The 21422-nt window shown below is 41.0% G+C and overlaps 2 protein-coding genes across 5 annotated transcripts in view; both read left to right on the top strand.

The window, feature by feature from the left end:
* The window catches only part of IREB2 (iron responsive element binding protein 2), a 46285-nt gene extending 41568 nt beyond the window's left edge, over positions 1-4717 (top strand). The window contains exons 21-22 of the mRNA XM_032469218.1: positions 703-888; positions 1590-4717. Of these exons, the coding sequence (XP_032325109.1) occupies positions 703-888; positions 1590-1700 (297 nt within the window). The 3' untranslated portion in view covers positions 1701-4717. The remainder of the gene's footprint in view (positions 1-702; positions 889-1589) is intronic.
* A 3565-nt stretch (positions 4718-8282) lies between these two features.
* On the top strand, positions 8283-20828 carry HYKK (hydroxylysine kinase). 4 transcript variants are annotated; one of them, XM_014558267.2, is made up of 7 exons: positions 8283-8563; positions 8752-8880; positions 12841-13191; positions 14086-14225; positions 15103-15189; positions 17727-17910; positions 19355-20828. In XM_014558267.2, exons 3-7 carry the CDS (start codon positions 12846-12848, stop codon positions 19813-19815), a joined length of 1218 nt encoding a protein of 405 aa, XP_014413753.1. In that variant the 5' UTR covers positions 8283-8563; positions 8752-8880; positions 12841-12845; the 3' UTR covers positions 19816-20828. The 4 variants fall into 4 exon arrangements, with proteins under 4 accessions (XP_014413753.1, XP_014413749.1, XP_014413763.1 ...); XM_014558263.2 differs by lacking the exon at positions 8752-8880 and having other exon boundaries at positions 8285-8563; XM_014558277.2 differs by lacking the exons at positions 8752-8880; positions 15103-15189 and having other exon boundaries at positions 8288-8563; positions 17745-17910.
* Positions 20829-21422: the final 594 nt, after the last annotated feature.

Here is a 21422-nt window from a genome sequence, read left to right as displayed (position 1 = left end):
GGGTCAGTTGAGAAAACGTGAGTCCAGAGCCTCTTCAGCTTGTTTTCTTCAGAGAATAAACCTTCTCTCTTCTTGAGTGGGGACTGGGCTGGAGATCCTACTGCTTTTTATAGACTTCTAACCAGTATCCCAGTGTTTCCAGAACCTCATGCCTCTGAGTCTCAAGCCTCTTCTAGGTTCTTTGTTACAGATTGACTCACATTTTATTGGCATCACTCTCATTTCAGTTCATCACTCTGTAGTTTCAACACTAAGTCAGCTACCTAGCTCTGTCTTCTAAACACTTAGAGAATTTTCACATCCTGTTCCCTTTGTTGCTACGGGGTTATACTTCTTTACTCCTATATTTTGGTGGCAGTTTAAAAGGGAGTGTTGATGAACACATACGTTACTTAGATCCATCACAATTAAGCAGAAACCCTCCTGAGCCCTATCTGAGTTTCAGGCATTTAGAGAGAGCTCTTACTGTGTGGTAGGCCCTGTGCTTACTTAACCCTGGCCTGGCAGAGGAGCTACTTAAAGACACAGAAAGATAATATAAAAAGTTCATTTAAATACTTTGATATAACATTCACCTTTAGTATGGGGTATTAGGTTAAAAGTTTTTCAGAAAAGCCAAAAGTAGAAATTTTTCCCTTTAAACTACTCAGTAAAGCAGCTTTGAGAGATGAATGGAGGAAATAAAATGCACGTTTGTTACAGGGTGTGAAAGCTGTTTTGGCTGAAAGTTATGAAAAAATTCACAAAGATCATTTGATTGGAATTGGCATAGCTCCACTTCAGTTCCTTCCAGGAGAAAATGCAGATTCCTTGGGCCTCTCTGGCAGAGAAACATTTTCTTTAACATTTCCTGAAGAACTGTCTCCTGGAGTTACATTAAATATAAAGGTATATCTAAAATTCTCAAATATATGCTTGTGTACTATATATTTAAATAGGTGGTTGTAAATTGAGTGAAAAACAATTACTGTAAATTGTATACTAATGTCAGTTAGCATAAATTGTAGTTAGAAAGATGGCTTGGTTTTCTGTGTACTTAAATCTATGTTAATATGGTTGATGTTCTCTGAGGAAAAGTAGAAAACACTGGATACTGAGTCCAGAAGAAAAGAAGATATATGTACTTTGAGTTTCATGTGTCAACTTCCTTTTCCTAGTTATTAGCTCTCTCTGTCCTGATTTAATTTTAGTCCAGGCATATACACCACTTTTAGAGAAGCCAAACTTGAGTGTTCAGGGAAAGAGTAACAGATTTTATATGCAGTGAATATTTAACTTAACATAAAATGAACATGAGTAATGAGTATAACTTCCCTAATTAGTAAGTCAAAATCTAATAAATCATCTAATTTAATGTTTTAGGTGATAACGATGCTTGTCATTTAGAGTTAGGGATGAAAATATCTGTTTTTCTGTTTAGCTGTGAAGCACATGGTTAGGTATCTTAGGTGTTTTTCAAGTAGGACAAATGTTTTTCAGACAGAATATGTGTAAGTACAGTCATTGAATGTGAAGACAGATGGTCTTAACCACTGAGTAACACTTTGTAGATTTTACCGCTCATGTGAGATGTTTTTGTTTGTTTAAAGACAAGCACTGGAAAAGTATTCAGCGTGATTGCTTCGTTTGAAAATGATGTGGAAATAACATTGTACAAACATGGAGGATTATTAAACTTTGTGGCACGAAAATTCTCATAGTATCTACTCACCATGGATACCTTTCATAACTGGTAACTGCAAACAAAGCCTTTTGTGCTGGACCCAGGAATCCTGACCGTGGAGCTGCAGACAGTCCTCGTGTGTTCACTTATCACATCCATGGATGTAAATGATTATGAATCACCGTAGTGACTGAAATGAAATCTTCCTGATTTTAAATAATATACGAATGGTGCTATTAACATTGCTAAAATCAACGTGTGAAGTGTGTTGTGGAAGAGACCTGTAAGTATGGGGGGATATTTTATCAGACCATTTTGTAAATAAAGGCAGAATTTGAACTTGTGTTGAAGATTCTTATATGAATAACCTTCCTGAAGTCTTTTTGTTTAGTTTTGCACCTATAAAACTGTATACTACTGTTTGTTGGTTTAAGAGTAGCAGATTGAAATACAAGAGGCCAGATTATTCTAAAACGGTGGAAGGTGGAATCAGATTTATAAATGGACTTTCAGATACGTTAATTCTTCTTTAAAACTGAGCTGGACATAGTTGGCATTCTTAGTTTGTAGTATAAGCCAGGGTTATCCTAAGTCTCAGTCTAACTGCAAGGGATAGAACCTGCCCCAGACACAATCATTCTGTCCATCCCAGCCAAGGTTTCCTCCACATCTGAAGGTGGATTGTTGCAGAAGTACAGCTGGTTGTGTAGCACCATGTATTAGCAGTGAAAATAAGCATCACGTGTGCTGCCCTTAATTTTTCAGTAATTTGCTCCTTTGACTTTGGCAAACCTTGGGTGGCATTATATTAATTGGATTAGATTATTTTGCTCACTTTATGTGATTCTATAACTTTCTATAACCTAATATTTTAGGTATCATTAACCAAAATTCCACACTCGTTCATAGTTGCTAAAGAGAACTTTATTTATTAAATGCTAACATGATTTCTTCTAGATTTTTAAATTATCCACCCTAAATTATATGGTTGTTCAACCCTAAGCATTTTTTAAATGTTGGCTATTTCTTAATTATTTAAATTGACTGCCCGTCATTTTGAATCATTACTTTACCTGGGATGCATGATACTATTAATTATGTATGTCTGCTGACTGTCAGGATAAAATACTATTGCTGTCAAAATACCATATTTTCTCTATATGCATGTCTGTTTACCACAACAAATGTTCTGTCATCAAGAAGTTTGGCAACTTTTAAGAAAATGTTGGATAATTAATTCCAGAAAATCCTACCGTTTTTTTAAATTAAGAAATTAAACTTAGTAGGCAGAAGGTTAATTGTGGTGATTTTTTTTCCCCACATAGAGATCATCATATGACCTAGTTAAGTTACTGCAATTCAGAATTAGTTCACATTGCACAGAAAAAAGAATTACTTGTTTTAAGCTAACTGAAACTACCAAACCAGCGGGTAAAGGCCACTGAGAACTTTGCACATAATCAGTCATACAATCTTTGGAAAATATTCTGCAAATATGTGTTTAGACAATTAGATGGATTAGAGTTTGGCAAACTGACTTCCTTTTTATTTAAATTTTTTTATAAATATTTTCTTTGGTACTTTCAAATCATATTGTGTTCTTGATATTTTATTATGCTGTGTATTTGTCAGTGCATGTGTTTTTAATTTACATGAAAATATGAATTGGGGTGGAGAATTTACAAGTTAAATGTTAAAATATCTGTTATAGGCTTTAAAGAAATGATAATTCCAGATTGTCATGTGCGGGGAGAACATCTGTATTATTTTTAAGCCACACTGTAATATGTACCCTCTGGGCAGAGGCCTGGGTGTCGTGATCATAAGCAACAGCTCCAGCAGTTGAAGAGGATACAGCTAGCTAGCTGTGAATTAAGCCTTTACACATCCAGTCTACCTCCTCCAGTGATAGTACAAGATCTTGTATTTCGGGAACAAAATGAAGGTTCTCTTAATCTCTTGCTTATATACATTGAACCAAAAAGCTTGATAAGCAATGGCTCAGTTGGGGAGGAGAGTCATGGATGTGTGTCCCAGAGTGTACCTTATAATTCTGCCTCCAGCCAAATTTTGTGTTTGCAAAAATGTGGCACCTGTTGGTTTTGTTTGTTTGTTTGTTTTACTTACCTCCTTTGTTGAGTATATCTGGATAATTTTGTGTGTTAAAAAAATACATAAATATTGTGGGAGGAAATAGATAATAGGCCCACGAGAGAAGCAAATCAGTGTTGTGAACTTAAAAGTACCATTTCAAAGGTCATTATCAAAAGCAGCATTTTTGTTAGCTTTTAAGAAACATCATGCTACGGACCATTGCCATAGTCCATGCCTCTGGGTTTTGCTAATTGGTGAAAATGTCCTCCAACCCCTGAATTGCCATTGCCACACCTAGGGAGTTTCCAAGGTGACAGCTGTCGTTATCTCCTGTCTTACCTCCAAACTGATAATTGAACGAGAGGTATTGGAATCCCTTTAGCCAGATTGCTCAGGTTTTCACTGGTAGTCAGACTTCAGTGATCCTGATGGGCAGAAAGCACAGCCAAGACCTGAGTCAGAATCGCAGTGGTTCACATACATGGTAACAGTGTTCTGTGCATCCGCCTTCTCGGTGTTGAGTGACAGGATGAGGAGAAATTATTTGACTGACATTTTTCTATGTTTGAATTAAAAGACACCTGTCTTTTGCCTTTAGGTTTAGGAGAAAATGCTCAGATACTGGATGTTGACCCGATCTTAGTTTGATTTGGAATAAAAGAGAGGGGGAAGGAGGTGGACTTTGGCTTCTTTAGTGACTTTTCCCCCCAAAGTGTGATAGTGCCGATGTTTCTATCAGTTTTACACATAGTAGGTAATTATGAAATCATATATCTCTCACTTAAGTGACTGTAAATCATTGTCTATTATTTAAAGCCAACAAACCAGTATAACAGTTTTAAGTTCAACAATGTTAAGTATTGTATAGAAATATATTGGAGGCAAAGTTCAGTTGAGAATTGTGTATATGTTATTGATGCTGTAAATTATTTTTAATAAAGAAAATTGTATTATCACATACTTGACTCTTGTTATAAAATATTTTGTGGTAATTGAAAATAAAATGCCATAACTTCAAAAGAAATAGGATACCATCCAGAATTTTCTCTTTAAGCATGTTATCTAAGTATTCACACACTAGTTATTCCCAATAGGAGAATGAAAACCAAGATAAAGTTTGCAATAGGGATAGCCTTGAGGAAACAGTAAGTGAAGTTGACCTTGATTCAGAGGTTGTCCCAACAAGTACTTAGGTCCGTGGAATCACATTTTAGAGTTGAAAAGACTGATCTCTCACCCAGAGCAGGATCCCTTGTACAGATAACATCTAACTGGGCAACCTGTTCTTGAACATTCAAGAGATGGAGACCGTCTACTGTTCTAGGCAGCCCATCCTGTTGACTGAAGTTTTGATGGTTACATAGATTTTATTTCAAGCTGAAGTCTGCTTCCTTGTGGCTTATAGCTACTGATTCTGGTTCTTCCTAATTTATCTATTCTGTTTATAGCACTTTAGTTATTACAACTAAACAAAATACATATTTGACGAGCAATTGGACCCTCCACAAGTTGCACTGTACTTAATTAACCTCCACACTATAGGATTTTATTACGGAAGTAATTTATGTTGAAGTGAACATTTAGGACTGAATTTGTCTCAGGCTGTAAGGGTGTATCACCCGAGGAAATGGCCTTTTCTTGATGGATGCGGGATGGAGGTGCTGTGCTTTCATGAACCTCTGCTTTAAGACCAGCTGGCATGTGTCACTTCCTCCTTCCACTGGCTATTTATTTAGCAGTGCTCCCTTGAAGCCAGTCATCTGCAGTTGGGAGCCAGGGCCAGGGGCCGCTACCCTAAAGTAATGTTTTATAAATATGTTCAGCTGTCCACTGATCAAAAAATACCTGCCCTTTCACCCACTTTTTTAAGAGTAACCTAAATAAGGTTTACTAAAATTTGGTGTTCATAAACCAAAACTGGTACATTAAGAGTTTTTTAATCTGTAAAGTTTACCCTTTAATTTTTTTTCCTTTTTAAGTTTTATTAGATAGAATTATTACAGTTTGACTGCATGTACACACTCATAGGTACAAAATACTGCACATGTTTTTTAGTTTACATATATGTACTGATTGTTTCTAAGAACAGGTTAGGTCTTTAGCTTTTTAGACTTACATAGTTATCAAAGTATTGTTAAGAGTGTTCTAAGGATTCCAATTCAGTATTCTTAAGAAATTTGCTTTACAAAGTTTGTATCAATACAACACAAACACATGGTGATAGTGTAAATATCCAGAGTTTTTGTAGAAACCTAGTTTAACACCAGTGTTGCATTGTGTTAGTTTATAGTTTTCACTTGATGCTAGTTTTGCTTTCTAACTATAAATGAGCTTCCGCTTACTTTGATTTGATGTGAATTGTTTGGCTGATGAGCTTTCCAAAATGTCCGATTATAAAGCTTGTGTTTAGTACACTTCAAAAATGGGACATTTATTGCAGAAGCAGGTGTATATGTAATCCCCCCAAATTTGCCTGTATAATGACACTTGTCACTGAACTTTGTGTTCACAAATTGGCACTGAGTTTTTACCATTTTAAACACCCTGCAGTATATCGTATCATAAGACTACTAGGGTATTATGTTTTATAGGATGTTTTATAATATAAAATATCTCTAATCTCACTCTGCAAATTGTTCATTTTTTCTCACTCTAATTTCTGATCACTAAACTCTGAGAGCCACTACTAAGGTGTCCCAGTGGCCAGGCAGAGAAGAAAAAACGTTGATACAACAATGACATGACATGTCTGTCAGATTGGTGGAGCATTTTTCATCGTCGTGATATCCAATATTGACATTATTGAGGAAAAGCATGATTTAGCAGCATGTATGAAGAGCCTTAGAAATGTTCATTCTCTTAGACCCAGTAATATGACTGAGCAGTGTATCTGAAAGACAGCATTAAAAATGCACAAAAGATTTATGTCTAAGGATATTCTTAAAGACAAGAAAATGCTTGTTTAAAGTAAAAGGCAAGTTACAAAATAAGGAATTTCTAAAAAAAGGTGTAGTGAGTAGAAAGAGCCATGCCAAAGGAGGCAGCCTTGACTAGCAGCCCCGTCTGTAATTCTCACCATAATTTTCAGATCCAAGCTTCATTCCCATTCCTTCATCCCCAGAAAAGTAGGAAGAAAAAACAAACAACAGACCAATCAGTAGAGGTGGAACAGTGAGAAGGCAGAGAAAATTCAGGGCCTGCATGCGGAAGGGCCTATCAGGCCCAATGGGAGTCAGATTCTGGTTACAGATTATCCAAATCAAAATTGGTCTTTGACAACCTACAGGAGTGAGACATTAAGAATGTTGCCCTGGGGCTGTAAAAAGACAGCCTTGCTACTCAGAAATGAGAAGTGAAGCAGATAAGAACAATATCTACAGGAAGACAAGAGGAGATTGGTGGTTGATAGAGATTCGGGAAACATGCAAGTCAGTCAATCAGGGTGACTGCAGATAACCAGAGTGTGCTACATCGTGGGAGGGGGAGGAGGAGGAGACGTCCATGGACAGAAACAGAACGAGTTGCAGAGACGTGAGTCGTACCTAGAACTCTAGTTGAGAGAGTGCTCTATACTGTCAGGTTCTGCTCGGCTGCAGAGTGCATCAAATTCTACCAGAACCTAGTGCCCTTGACGATTAAGGTCACCCAACTAGCCTGGCTGTTACGCCATGATTCCCAAGGCAGCCTCCTGATAATCATGTGTATTCTGCACTTTCCTGCAGAGGAAGAATCCAGTGGTTGAACTACCTAAATAAGGATTCTGACCCAACTACCAGTTCTATTTCTCAGTGTACATGGATCATTCATCCCACCAGATCTGAACTGTGATCACCCCAACCCCAGAGGGAACCTGTTAAGGTGGCTTTTATATCTTACATCCCGCTCCCACTTTACATCTATTATATTCAATTTAATGGCTTGAGAGTAGAAAACTCGGAGCTGTGGCAAGAGCTGAATCTAGAAGCTGGGTGACCAGGTGTGGTTGAGGCTCTGTGTCCTCTAGACTTCAGTTTCCCCATCAGTACAAGGAACGTGTGGACCTATCCGATAAATAAGACAACTTCAAGTTCTAACATTCCAGTAGTCCTGGGAGAGCGAGGTCCTGTGCAGAAAGCCAGGCCCAACTCCCAGGTTCCCCGAGCAGAGCTCTTGCAGTTCCTGGAGACTTGGATGGGTTTGAGGCCACCCTGGGCCACGTTTGCGAAGCCTCCAGGATACGTGTTTCCAGCAGGAGGGGAAGGGACGCTGAGGAAAGAAAAACCAGAGATGAAGTCTACCCAGACACCTAGAGTCTTGGGAGAAGGAGTCCACGAAGCCTCCACGGCGACGTGGACTGGGAGGAACTGCGAGGTGCCACTCAAGGGCCGAAAGCCTGCTAAATGGCTACTCACCAGGGGGCGGGGCGGAATCTCGAAGAGCCAATCAGAAACAAGAAGTCCAGTTTTGTAGCGAGGTAGCCGCGTTCTGACTGGGGTGACCACCGAAGAAGGCGGGGCAGGACTGCAGAAAACCCATCAGAAGCCAGAGCTAGGAACTTCAGTTCGCAGCCTCCTAGGCAGGCAGGCCCAGGGCGGGGCGGGGAAAAGCCGGCTCTGCCTGGGCGAGCCTCGCCTTCCAGCAGTCTGCGCTGATTGGAGGCGGGGGGTCTCGAGGAGCCAATCAGAAGTCAGGACTCGCGGGCTCGGAGGAGAGGCGGACCCAGACGCAGGGAGTCCGGCGCGACCTCCCCGCGGCAGCGCAGGACCGCGGCCAGAGTCCCGGGCTGCTGGAGAGCGGGATCCGCCTCAGGACCTCGGGTCGTTGCGGGTGAGCCGGGCGGCGAAAGTAGAGGCGAACCCTAGAATCCTCTGGGGGACTGGCCTAGAGCAGGGAGGTGTGCTGCGAGTCTGGGGCCCGGAGTCGTGAGCCTCGGGCTCCCCTAGCCGCTACTCCGCCTCAGGCTCGCTGCGTGTGTGATGCGCCAGTTCACCCTCCTCTCTCGATCGCACCTGTAGCCCAGAAGGATTGGACCGAGATCCCAGGATTGGGGCGTGGCACCGGAGAAGCCATATGGTCCAACCCTGACGCGACTTGTGTGGAGACCTTGGCAGAGGGAAGGTGCAGCACCTGGCACTCCGAGCCAGGTTGTTACTGGGAACCCTTTCTAAGGCTCCGAGGGACCTCACTAACATGATAACGCTGTGAACCCGACTTGTGCGCCCCCCCCCCCCTTATTTAGCTGCCTTTTGGGTTAGCAACCCCTCAGGCCGCTTATCCACTAATTTACCCCTCACCCAGCAGTAAAACACTTGGAGCACCCAATAGTGCATTGTGGTTGTCTTTGAAAAACTACAGATTCTAGCTTCCCTGCCTTTCTATTTCCTGATCCCCTTTGAGGGTAAATGGCCCCATGAGCCTGTGGAGTGAATATAGCCCTTCTTCCATTAGTCCCTCTGATATTTAATAAGACCCTGGGCTGGGTAAGGGGGATACAGAAATTTACTAGGTATAATCCTTGCTCTCCAACCTTAGAAGGATGTAGCAGAAGGAACTGCAGGAGAAGAGGGTAGATTTGAAAGACATGCTAAGGTAGAATTTACTAGACTTTGTAAAACTTTGAGAGTGAGGGAGAGGAAAGAATCAAAGTGACTCCTTTTTCTTGTCTGGTATACCTTACACAAAGTGCAGAGTTTAAGGTCCAGCCCCGCTGGATATAGGACAAAGGTTTCTAGATTCTAGCACATGCCCTGGAGTTGGAAAACATTTGCTTCCTGAGGGCTTTCTCAGGAGCCAAGTAAAACACTGTTGGCAGGAAATAGAGATCAACTTACCTATAGGATTTGAGTTCCCTTCACTGCTCCCCCCACCCAGACAAAAGACATTTGGTTAAGACAGACATTTTTGATGACAGATTCCTTTCTCTGTCATTTACTTACTTACAGGAGCTGACTTGATCTGTGCCTGTAGTTCCATAATTTGGAATCCTTGTAGACAAGGGGAGGGGGGAGGCAAGTTTAAGCTCAAAAAGAAACAGCTTTAGACACATAGACTGTTAGCAGTAGAAGGGGATTTTGAGGGATGATCTAGTCCAACTCTCTTTTAAAGGAGATGTGAATAGTCCAGAGTTTCAGAGCCAACTAGCAGAGCTGGGACTGCAATATGTTTTATTTCTCCCAGCATAGCAACTGTTTTTCCCTCCACTTTTAACATTGTGGCAAAATACACTTAACCTTCACTACCTTTTATTGCAGCAGGCTGTCTTTTGATGGCTGGAGCTGCCAATATTGCTTTACATTGCTTTAGAAAACCATACCTTTCAAGCAGAGGCTTCACAAACTCAAGGATGTTATAGGAACATTCTTCTAGACTAGAAGACAGTTTGGCCTTCGTTAATTGCCTCTAAGATTCCTTCCAACTTTAAGGATTTATCACTGATATCAAATTCGGAATTATTCTGATATCCTTAATGCTTTAGGAGTTGAAAAATTACTCCAGGATTTCATCTTGAATTTAAAGCTTTAGTTCATATTACACTCTGAATACAGGCCTTACACCTGTTTGTAAATCTCCAGAAGGAAGTTAAAATCCCCTGTAAAGCCTTAAGCCCAAATACAGTGTGACAGGATATATTGCTTCCCAGAAGTTTCAGGTGCAAAGATTGTTTTGAAGCCACATTTAGGCTTTGTCACAATATCTTTAGTGAACGAAATCTCAGTAATTTAATTTGCTTCTGAAAGCAAATGCTCTGGTCAGAAAGGAAACATGAGAAGTGACTGGCAGAAATGCAGTAACTAAAACAGGTGGTGGGAACCAGTGGCACGAGGGGCTGTGCAAGTTCAGAGGCAGGAAAAAGCACTTAGGGAGGGGGGTCAGGGAAGGCAGGGAGAGAGAGGGGGCTGGCATGTGAAGTCTACATTCTTATTGTCACTTGAGTCACCAGCCTGTCCTCTTGGGGCTGAGGCAGAGAGGGGGTCATATAGGAGAGCCCTAGCGTACCTCCCTGAATTTTATCCCCGTCCCCTCACTGGGCTTTGGCTGTCATGGATCTGAAGTGATTAGACATTAACGGACATATAGTCTGATTTGGGGAGCGCTAAGAAAGTCCTGAGACCTCACCCCCACTCCCTTGTCCTAGCCAAGCCCTCACAAGGGCTTTTTTTTTTTAAGATGAAATTTATATTCAGTGAGATTCACAGATCTTACACTTAGTTTTTTTTATAATACAAGTGAATTTTTTTTCCTTTTCCAGTTTTGTTAGGTAGAACTATTACAGTTTGACTACATACACGTTATATTGCATGTAAATACATATATACAATATACTGCACATTGTTTGAGTTTATGTATGTGTACTGATCATTATTTCTAAGAACAGATTAGAGCTTTAGCTTTTTAAACTTACATAGTTATCAAAGGAATAAAGCCAGCCACAAATTAAGAATCAACAGAATGCAGTAATACAATCATAAAGGACAGTCAGATGTGCTTACACATATTCAGGAAATCAAGTTATAAATAATAAGTAGTTCATTTATGTCCTTATTATTTTTTTTAGATTCCACATATAAGTGATATCATATGGCATTTACACTTACCTGAGTTTTAAGCTAAGTTTTGACAAATATGTATACCTATGTAACCAAAGCCTAGTCAAGATATGGCACATTTTCCTCCGGGAAAGTTTCCTCATGCCACCTTCTTGCCAGAAGCAACAGCTGTCCTGATTTCTAACAAGTGCTAACTGTTCATGAGACTCTTTTTATATAACTCTGCATCCCTTGAACTGCAATCAAAATTATACCCTAAAATGCAACCCATCCCCAAGATGTTATTAATTATTTACAATTATAAGGAAGGATTGGAATAAAACTATTTTGGGAAAAGAGGGAAGTGAGATTGCAAGGATCTTAAATATTTGGTTCCTGAAGGGTATTTAGAAGCCCTACATTGCCATGTGTATACACACACACACATACACACACACACACACACACACACACAAACACTTGGGAAATATGCCCAGTATGTGTAGCAGAGGGTGACATTATCAAGGGGAAGAAAACAGTCTCCCCCATCCTGTTTATCCAAATCATATTTAATAGCTCAATTCAAATCCATCTTCTCAAGAATATCTTTCCTTAGGCTGTAGTGATTTCTCTCTCCTCTGAATATCTATCATAGATCTGGTAAATATTAATTTCATAGGTCATAAATTCAGGTGTACCTCTATTTTTTGTAAACGACTTTAATTTTTATTTCAAGCCCCTATTCTGCTTAGCAGTAGAAAATTTATTCTTTACAATTTAAGGTAAACCTGGTCACTTCAGTGATAATTCAGGCATTTCAGGTTTATCCTTAATTCAGTGTTTTCTTTGCATTCTATTGGTTTATTACTCCCTGCCTTATAACTTGTTTTGAACACCTTTTAAGTTTTTTATTGTTTAGGATATATGTGACTATGAGTTAACTTTTCAGAGCCCTCTAAGTACATTTCATGTCCCCCATGGAGCCTCACGTGACCCTTTGCACATCAGCCAACACTTTGAAGCATAAACTAGATGATGGTCTTCACAATTTAACACGATTTGTGAATAGAAAAGTGAAATCACTGTATTTGACTTTATATTTTAAACCAAAATTGATGATAATGTAGTCAAAAGGACTTAATCATGGATTAGGAATCTAGAGCCCTGAGATCTTACTATAACTTGATATATAACTTTGGGCAGGACAGTTAACCTCTCAGGACCTAAGTTTCCCCTGTAAATAAAGTTGATGTTGCAGGAGGGTAGGAGAAATTGGACTAGGTAATACCAAGGTGCTTTCCTGGTCTGAATTCTGTCCCTGGAAACATACCTTTAGCTTGTGAGCTGAGCTTAAACGTCATTTATGGTACAAGGATTTTTATTCACTACTTTTTAATCTGCTTTTTTATCTCCTTTACTCATTTGATTTTTTTAACTTTGTGAGTGAAAATTAAATCAAATACAGAATCAATATTGGGGAACATTACTGGCCTGTCCTAAAGAAAATCATTTAAATAAATATATTCATTATATGTCCCCTTTCTAGTTTATTTGTTTGTTTGTCTGTTTTTCCCCTAGAAATAATGTCAAGTGGAGATGGTCAGCAATCACAGGCTCTTACCAAACCCGCTTTCAGTGAGGTCCAAGCCTCTGCAATAGTGGACTCGGTATTTGGGTTAAAGGTTTCCAAGATCCAGCCACTTCCTAGCTATGATGACCAAAACTTTCATGTATGCATTTCAAGAACCAAAGACACTACAGATGGCCCAAATGAATGTGTCCTCAAAATAAACAACACCGAGTCTAGCAAAACTCCAGACCTGATTGAAGTGCAGAGTCACATCATGATGTTTCTGCGAGCGGCTGGATTTCCGACAGCCTCTGTGTATCGTACTAAAGGAGACCACATAACCTCTCTCACGTCCATAGGTAAGAGATCACTGCCAGTCGTTGCTTGTCCATGTACATTACTGCATTTTGGCCACAAGTACAAATATCAAGAACAGGTACGTTGTTCCAGGCGTAGACATGGTTATTACTTCAGCAATTGGGTGAAGCCACAGCATCACCAAAGTAGAGACTGGCCCTCTGATTCAGAAGTGATTAGAGCCAGGAACTGGTGTAACTCTTCTGCCTAGAAAGGACCTGATGGATGAGTAAATAAGGGGACATGTGGAAATTAGGGGAACTTTTTTTTAAGCAAAAAAAAATATATATTTTTATTCATACGATCAGCTGTATATTTTGGTGCTATGATATAGTAGAAAGAACACAGAATCAGGAATTTTAGATCCCAGCTCTGTAATTACCATTATGTGTGACCTTGGGCACACAAATTCTTAAGGCTCTGAGCCCTCATCTGTGAAACTTGGTCCCTTTCACTTCTAGATGCTAAGATGTACCTGACAGAGTTCTTCAAGCAGCAGTTTGTCCCAAAAGAAGCCTATGATTCTGAAACAGTCATTTCTTTATCACAGTTTCCTCAATTATCAATTTATGAAAAAAAAATGTATTTTAGGCATTCACTTACCAGAGTAGGTAATTTATGTTCAGCGCTAAGGCCTGCAGAGTTGGGGCTTCAGTTTTGTTAGTATGTAAACGGCCAGTTCCAGTGTTCTGAGTTCTGTCTGTTCCACCTGCTTGCTCGATCCGCTTCGCCCTGCCTCATGGAATCCTGCCAACTTGTCTTAGGTCAGCATATTTTCTTTTCTTGCTCTGTCATTTCTATTATTCTTTGCAATAATAATTGCAAAGGCAGAACAGCCTCTAATCATTTTTTTTTAAAGAGGATATTTGACAGGAGATATTCTTTCATCCATCTAGACAGTGGCTCCGAAATCAAAAGCTACTTGGTGAGGCTGCTGACTTACCTCCCAGGAAGACCCATAGCTGAGATTCCCATCAGCTCCCAGCTGTTATATGAAATTGGAAGGCTAGCCGCCAAGTTGGATAAGACACTGGAGGTAAGATTTGGGGTTTTATTTTGTTTATAAGAATTTTTTATTTGTTTGGTTTTGATTTATTTTATTTTTAAAATGAACTCAGGCTCTCTTTTTATGTATGGTGGCTCTTAACGTGTGTTACGAAATCACCAGAGTCCTAGATACATGAATTTTATGATAGTAGGTCTTTACTTTACTGGTGTGTTGGCAAGATTACCTACATTTTTAGAAATTCATGATATTCTTTATGCTGCTCACTGAAATCTGTGAATCTGCATTTACAGATTAAAACCTGACATTTTCATCCAGATAAGGTGTAATCAGCAAGAGCTCTCTCTGAAGCAATAGCTGTGTTACAAATGGATTGAGATGACTTGTGTTAAGGATGTTTTTGTCCTATAGAAATGATATCATGTTTGACAAGTATTCTTCCAGACTTACCCATAAAGCATCTTCATTTATTGAACAAATGTTCACTGACCACTTTTTCTATGCCAGGCACTGGGGGAAAAGTTAGGATTCCCCTGTCCTAGAGGAGTGTGTTTCAGGGAACAGATGGACACTTTAAAAAGTAGGCACAGTTTGTATGAGTGACAGTTTGCATGAGTAAAACACTTCCAGTCCCGCACTAAGTCCCGTCCAGTCTACCTCTCCAATGTCTATGACCCACCTCCTTCGTTCCATTCCTGCCTGGACTATCGCAGTTTACCACTGTAGCCTCCCTGCATTTATCCCCCTCCCTGAGAGCGACAGGGGATAAGGTTGGAAACATACAGTGGAGTCAGATTGTAAAATATGTTACCATATATGATGCTAAGGAGTTTGGACTTTATCTTATTTGCTTGGACAGTAGGGAGCGTTGGAGGGTTTTTAAATGGGAAAAATTTCTAATTTATAGCACTCTGAGGGCCAACATGCTGGACAGATTGGCAGAAAACCAGAATGGAGGCAGGGAGTGCATCCAGGAAGCCAATGCAGTAACCAGGTAAAAGCTGACTGAAGGCTTGAACCAAGAAAGGGTTCAAGATACATTTAGGAGACAGAGCCAACCAGATATGGTAATTGATTTAATGTTAAGCCTGTGGGAGAGGAAAGGGCTGAGCAGGACATGGATTCTAACCCCATTTTAAAGTAGGCAGGGCTCTCCCTGGGTGGCAATCATGTGGTCGCCTCTATAGCCTGGAACAAAGGACTGGAGGGATGGGAAGGGGGTGGGTGTTAGAGATGGGGTCTGGACAGTGTTGAGATCTGTGGACACTGAGGCTTCTTGCCAGATGGGAAAGCAGATCAGCCTCTACTCATTTCACCGGTGCCCCTTTGGAACCTGCTGGGGCGGCCTGTCTGCTCCCACTCCTTCATTCTGGCTGGCCACAGTGGCTTTTCTTAGTTTATTTCATGCCTCAGTTGATCAATGGATGACTAGGAGATTGCTATTGATACTCTGATCTTACTGTGAAGGAAACTAAGATCTACAATACTAAGAGATAGAGCCAGTTGGAACCCAGATCTGTCTGATTCCAAATCCACATCCCAAGTATTCTTCCCACTACTCCATCCAGGAGCAAGATGCCTGGGGTCACAGTGCCACCATTTTAGAAGCTGACTCAGAGCCTTCCCTGAGTAAATTGTTGCTCCGTTGGAAACCCAACAGGAACATTATGTTTTGCATTCTTTAAAAATGAAAGTAATATATGCACAGGGCAAAAATTTCAAGCAGTACTGAAAGGTGTAAAATGAACCTTTTTCACTCCATCATCATCTTCATTCTTAGATTCTTTTCAGTCCTGCTCCCCACAAGTCACAACTCCTAACAGTGTCTTCAGTGCTGACTCTGCAGAGTGTTGTGATCCACAGTGACATTTAACACACCCGATGGTCAGGAGATTCAAAACCATGTCGTAGGAGGAGTAATTGAAGGAGCTAGAAAGGTTTACACTGCAGAGGAGAAGACTCTGATGGGGCAGGAGTGCTGTCTTCAAACATCTGGAGGACACTGGTGTGGGAGAGGTCTCATCCTGCTCCCGATGGCCCCAGATGTCACAGTTGGAACCCGTGGCATGGACACTATGGTAGAGGTGGATTTTAGCTCATCAAAAGGAAGAACACAGAGCCGGCTCAATAAGGGTAAAAAGCACCTCCCTCAGGAAGTATTCAAACAGAGGCTACATGACCACTTAGCAAGAACATGATAATGGGAACAGGAGCATCAGGGGAGTGTTTTCAAACTCCAGGTCATGAGAATGAGTGTTAAAATCAATTTAGAGGAGCATTTTTAAAGAAATAGAATAAAATGCAAAATACCAGTGCATTACATGGAAGGTCATAAGTACTGTTACTGAAACCTTTTTCCCTGGGTGCGTGTTGCCTGTATACGGGGGTTGTCACTTATACATGTTTCTGATTGCAAGTCGTGGTCAGAAAATATTGACAGCCGTTCCACTGGGTGAGCACCAAGGCACCTTCTAGAACTTACTCTGCGAAAGAGGTCTGGACTGAGTCCCTCAGGCCCATAGTCACAACTTGTCATCCTTTGAAATTTTCCCCATTTGTGCAGGGATGGTCAAAGTCATTCAGAACTTTAGATAGAGTGGTCAATGCCTAGAGAGGCCTTTCCAATTCTGGAATTTTCTATGCTAAGAACATTTATTTATTCAGCAAATTCTGCTCCAGCAGTGCCTTCTCTGTGCCAGACAGTGTTGTAGATGTGGGGATACAGTCGGGAGCAAAACAGACCAAATACAAGCCCCTGCCCCTCGTGGGGCTGACGTTCTAGTGAGGATAGACAGCAGGGTGGGCAGGCGAATCCCGGCGAAGGTCAGACAGCCATCCGTGCTGAGTGCTTCAGAAGGAAACAGAAGCAGGGAGGAGGGGTACGAAGTATTGGAGAGAGTGCTGAAATTTTAGGTGGACGGCTCAGAGTCCTCCCCGTCCTGAAAAGTTGACTTTTGAGTAAAGACCTGGTGGAAATGAGGGCACCAGCCACGTGGATTCCTGGATTCACCAGGAGGAACCAGCAAATGCCAAAGGGATGGGTTCCTTGAACAGCAGGGAGGCCAGTGTCAGTGTGGTTGGAAGAAGGTCAGAAAAAGTAGAAGATGACGTCAGAGAGGGAACAGGGGGCCTGGGGCAGAGTTCTTCAGAGCTGCCTCCAATCCCTTTGGTAGGCTGTGGTTAGCAATACCAATCTTCACCCAGTTGTGAGGACTGAGCAAGATGCGCTCTCAAAACTATGAGATCGGTGGGACTATGATGTCATTACCACTCTGTGGATTAATGAAAATGGAGCAAGTCAGTGACCATGAGCAAATGCCAGCTCCCTCCCTAAGGCACGCCCGGCCTGTACTAGCACCCAGCAGAGTTTCTTTGCTTTTTTTGGCGGGGGAAGGGGAGTAGATTATTATGTTTGTTTGTTTACTTATTTATTTAACAGCGGTAATGGGGATTGAACCCAGGGCCTCATGCATGCTAGGCAGGAGCTCTACCGCTGAGCTATACCCACCCCCGCCTTTGCTTTTGATTTAGAATTTCCATCACCCGCAGTTAAGTAGTCTTCATCGAGAGAACTTCATCTGGAATCTGAAAAACGTTCCTCTTCTGGAAAAATACCTGTATGCTTTGGGCCAGAATCGGAAGCGGGAGATTGTCGAACAGGTCATTCAGCTGTTCAAGGATGAAGTGATGACCAAATTGAGTCATTTTCGAGAATGTGAGTAGCCCCCCGACCAAATAAGTTTTTTTCTTGATTTTTAAATTGTCAAACTTCAAACCATCAGAGACGTATGGAGGTACAGCTTAGTTTTATCAAACCTTAAAACTTTGCCTTATTTGCTCCCGTTGCTTTTTAAAAAAATACTTTCACTTTCCTTAGAATCGCTACATTTGAAGCTCCCTCTAAACTTTACATGATCCCACCTCTCCCCTCCCTACTAAATTTGCATACATGTTTTAATATCACTACATAGGTATGTGTACATAAATGACCTATAGCAGCATTTTGCATATTTTCAAACTTTAGATAAGTGGTATCATGCTATATGTTACCATTCTGCAAACATTCTGTTCTTCAGATTGAACCATTTAATGTATGGAGTTCTAGTTCACTTCGTTCACTAGTTTCAACTGCCGAATAATATTCTGTAGTATATATACTCCGTAATTTATTTGAATGTACTGTAATTTTTTTTGCCTATTCTCTTGTTAATGGAATTTTAGTTTGGTTCCCTTTCTTTGTTTTTCCTACAAAAATGATGCTGCAGAGAGCACACTAGGGCATATCTCCTTATGTACGTGGACAGCAGTTTCTTTAGGGCGTAATGAGCCTTTTGACCCAGCATGAAGCACTGGTCAAAGGGCGAGGAACTGAGGGGCATTTCTAGCAAAGCCTAGGATAGGCAGTGTGTGTCCTCTTTGCCCTGTGCTTTCTGTGTCTGTCAGCTTGGGCTGCCATGAAAAAATACCGAGGACTGGGTGGCGTAAAGAACAGAAACGTATTTCTCATAGTTCTGGAGACTAGACGTCTGGGATCAGGGTGCAGGCATGGTCAGGTTCTGGTAAGGACTCTCTTCCTGGCTTCTCTCTGTGTCCTCACAGGGAGGAGAGAGAGCCAGCAAGCCCTCTGTTGTCTCTTCTTCTGAAGACACTAATCCCGTCATGAGGGCCCCACTACTCTACCACTGAGCTATTCCCCACCCCACTGGGGCTCTTTGCTTCTTAATGGAGGTACCAGGGATAGAACCTAGGACCTCGTACATGCTAAGCATGCACTCGGCCACTGAGCTTTTTCCCTCCCCACTCTTTGCTTCTTATTATAACATGAATATATACATTGTATATATAAATAGACAGTTGTGTATACAGTTCTTTTCCCTTTACTAGTCTCGTAGCCAAAGTCAGGTGTTTGCATTGACAACGGTCTCCATCTTCTGGCCTTGTATTGATGAAAAGCAAAAGCAAAAATAACCATCAAAATGAACTGCCTTTATCCTTTTCAGAGGAAATTATTTTATTTCAAGAAAAAGAGGGCTTAGCTCTTTATCTCTATTATCCCATCAAATTATTTGCATGTCCATACCTGAGAAAAAGGAACAGAGAGAGAATGAACTGGGATATTAAACACCTGTCTTTACTTGGCTTGATTTTTCTCCTTTCAGGTATCAATCATGGAGATCTTAATGACCACAACATTTTAATAGAGTCCAGCAAGTCAGCCTGTGGAGATGCTGTATACCAAGTGTCTGGGATTTTAGATTTTGATGACATGAGCTATGGCTACTATGTGTTTGAAGTGGCAATCACCATCATGTACATGATGATTGAAAGCAAGACTCCTATACAAGTAGGAGGTCATGTCCTCGCAGGCTTTGAAAGCGTAATCCCACTGACACCCGTGGAGAGGGGTGCTTTGTTTCTACTTGTCTGCAGTCGTTTTTGTCAGTCACTTGTCCTGGCTGCATACTCTTGCCACTTATACCCAGAGAACGAAGAATATCTCATGATTACTGCAAAAACTGGGTGGAGACACTTACAGCAGATGTTTGACATGGGCCAGAAAGCTGTAGAAGAAATCTGGTTTGAAACTGCCAAGTCCTACGAACCTGGGATCTCCATGTGACCAGATAAAAATTCACATTAATGTGGGTAATTAAAAACCTACAGGACCAAGTCTAATTCTATTAAAAAAAAAACCTGCACAGTTAAAGATGAATTGATGGAGCAGATCAATGCACATGAAACCACTAAGGCCTTCTAGCAATTTCACGACCATTGGTTAAACCTAAGAAAGTTCTCCGGGAGCAAGCCTGTCTTTCTATGGGTCCCACTCACCTTGTGTCTGAAACATGCAGTGATGTTTTGAATCAGACAGTCTCTCAAGGTCTATTCTAGCCCCAAGATCAATGATTTTTTTTTTAAACTTTGAAAGGCATACATACATATAGATATATTCACATACTTTAAATAATTGGATGTAACATACAACCCTGGTTAACATATCACCAGTTCTATGACACCTCCCATCTCTTCGTTCCTACAATCCCATTGCACCCTGTCTTCTTTACGGCACCTCGCTTGGTAGAATGGATTATGGCTGTGCAATCTTCTAGTCTAGGAGCTATTTGAGGGTAGAAACTATGTAAAACTTTTTTTTTGTCTTTCCCTTATCCCTTCTTACGCCTGGTGTAGTGCATTTCCCACCGTCTTTAAAAATACTTGCAAAATGAATGTATGCTAGAAGAAAGGCTGGAGAAGATAAGACACACACTAAGATGCCTTAGGGGGAAACCCAGATGGTATTCATAAGAAAAGGTTTTAAGTCATTTTCAGAGGGCAGTTGAAACTGGAATTCCAGAGAGAGATGCCAGAACATACTGGAACACAAGGATGCAAGTAAGACAAGGCAAGGCCACTGACTTCTGAGGTACCTAAATAGTTTTCACAGTGATATCAAGAAAGTCTCAAAGATATTTGTAAATTCTCTACCATTTATATTATTTTTTTCATGTGAATATGTGATACTGGTGAACCGTAGCTCACATATACTTGACTGTCATCACTCCACTGTACTTCCTTCACTGACTTCTCTTCATGTCTCCCTTGGTATGATTTTAGTAAATAGCTGTTTACTTAGTCTTGTTTTAACTATCCATTCACTGCAGATGACTCAGGTCTAGAACCCTGGTCATTCTTACTTGCTTAAAAAATTGAAGGAATTTGCTCCAAGAGAGCCAGGGTCCCACACTGCTTCCTCCTCCTCCCTTCTCCCAGGCCTGCCGTGGGATCACACACACACCTGTGGCAGGAGGCTCACATGAGGTCATCACCGGAAAGCACTTAACGTTTCTCAAATTTAAGAGATTGTGATTTTTATCTGGCTTGACCATTCAGCAAACGGGACCAGAAAAATAAGCTGAAACTTATACTTCACTCCCAAACCAGTGTTCCCTTTCTTACACCATGAACTACAGACTTCCCACTTGCTCGTCCCTCCTGCTAACACGGATTCACTTTCACGGAATTCCTATTGCAGTATATTGACCACTATTTCAATATTTAAATACATGCTGCCTTGCTATTGATATTTCACTACTGGGTGTTTGCCCTAGCTTATCTCCAATAAATCAGTTCCATGTAGCCTGTAAACTCTTTGGTGGCATAAATTGAATAGTTTATTTCATATTATTTTCAGAACCTAGCTGTGTGCCAGGCCCCTAGCACACCTTT

Source organism: Camelus ferus, chromosome 27, assembly GCF_009834535.1.
Source record: "Camelus ferus isolate YT-003-E chromosome 27, BCGSAC_Cfer_1.0, whole genome shotgun sequence".
Lineage (NCBI taxonomy): Eukaryota > Metazoa > Chordata > Mammalia > Artiodactyla > Camelidae > Camelus > Camelus ferus.
Note: the sequence above shows the minus strand (reverse complement) of the source record. Positions and strands in the feature narration are given on the sequence as shown.

What these genes read in the sequence shown, in the direction of transcription:
- HYKK (XM_014558267.2), top strand. Translation starts at nt 12,846, where the DNA reads ATGTCAAGTGGAGATGGTCAGCAATCACAGGCTCTTACCAAACCCGCT. An exon ending in AGTTGGATAAGACACTGGAG is followed by an intron (nt 14,226 to 15,102) that starts GTAAGATTTGGG and finishes TCTAATTTATAG; the next exon opens with CACTCTGAGGGCCAACATGC. An exon ending in GAAGCCAATGCAGTAACCAG is followed by an intron (nt 15,190 to 17,726) that starts GTAAAAGCTGAC and finishes CTTTTGATTTAG; the next exon opens with AATTTCCATCACCCGCAGTT.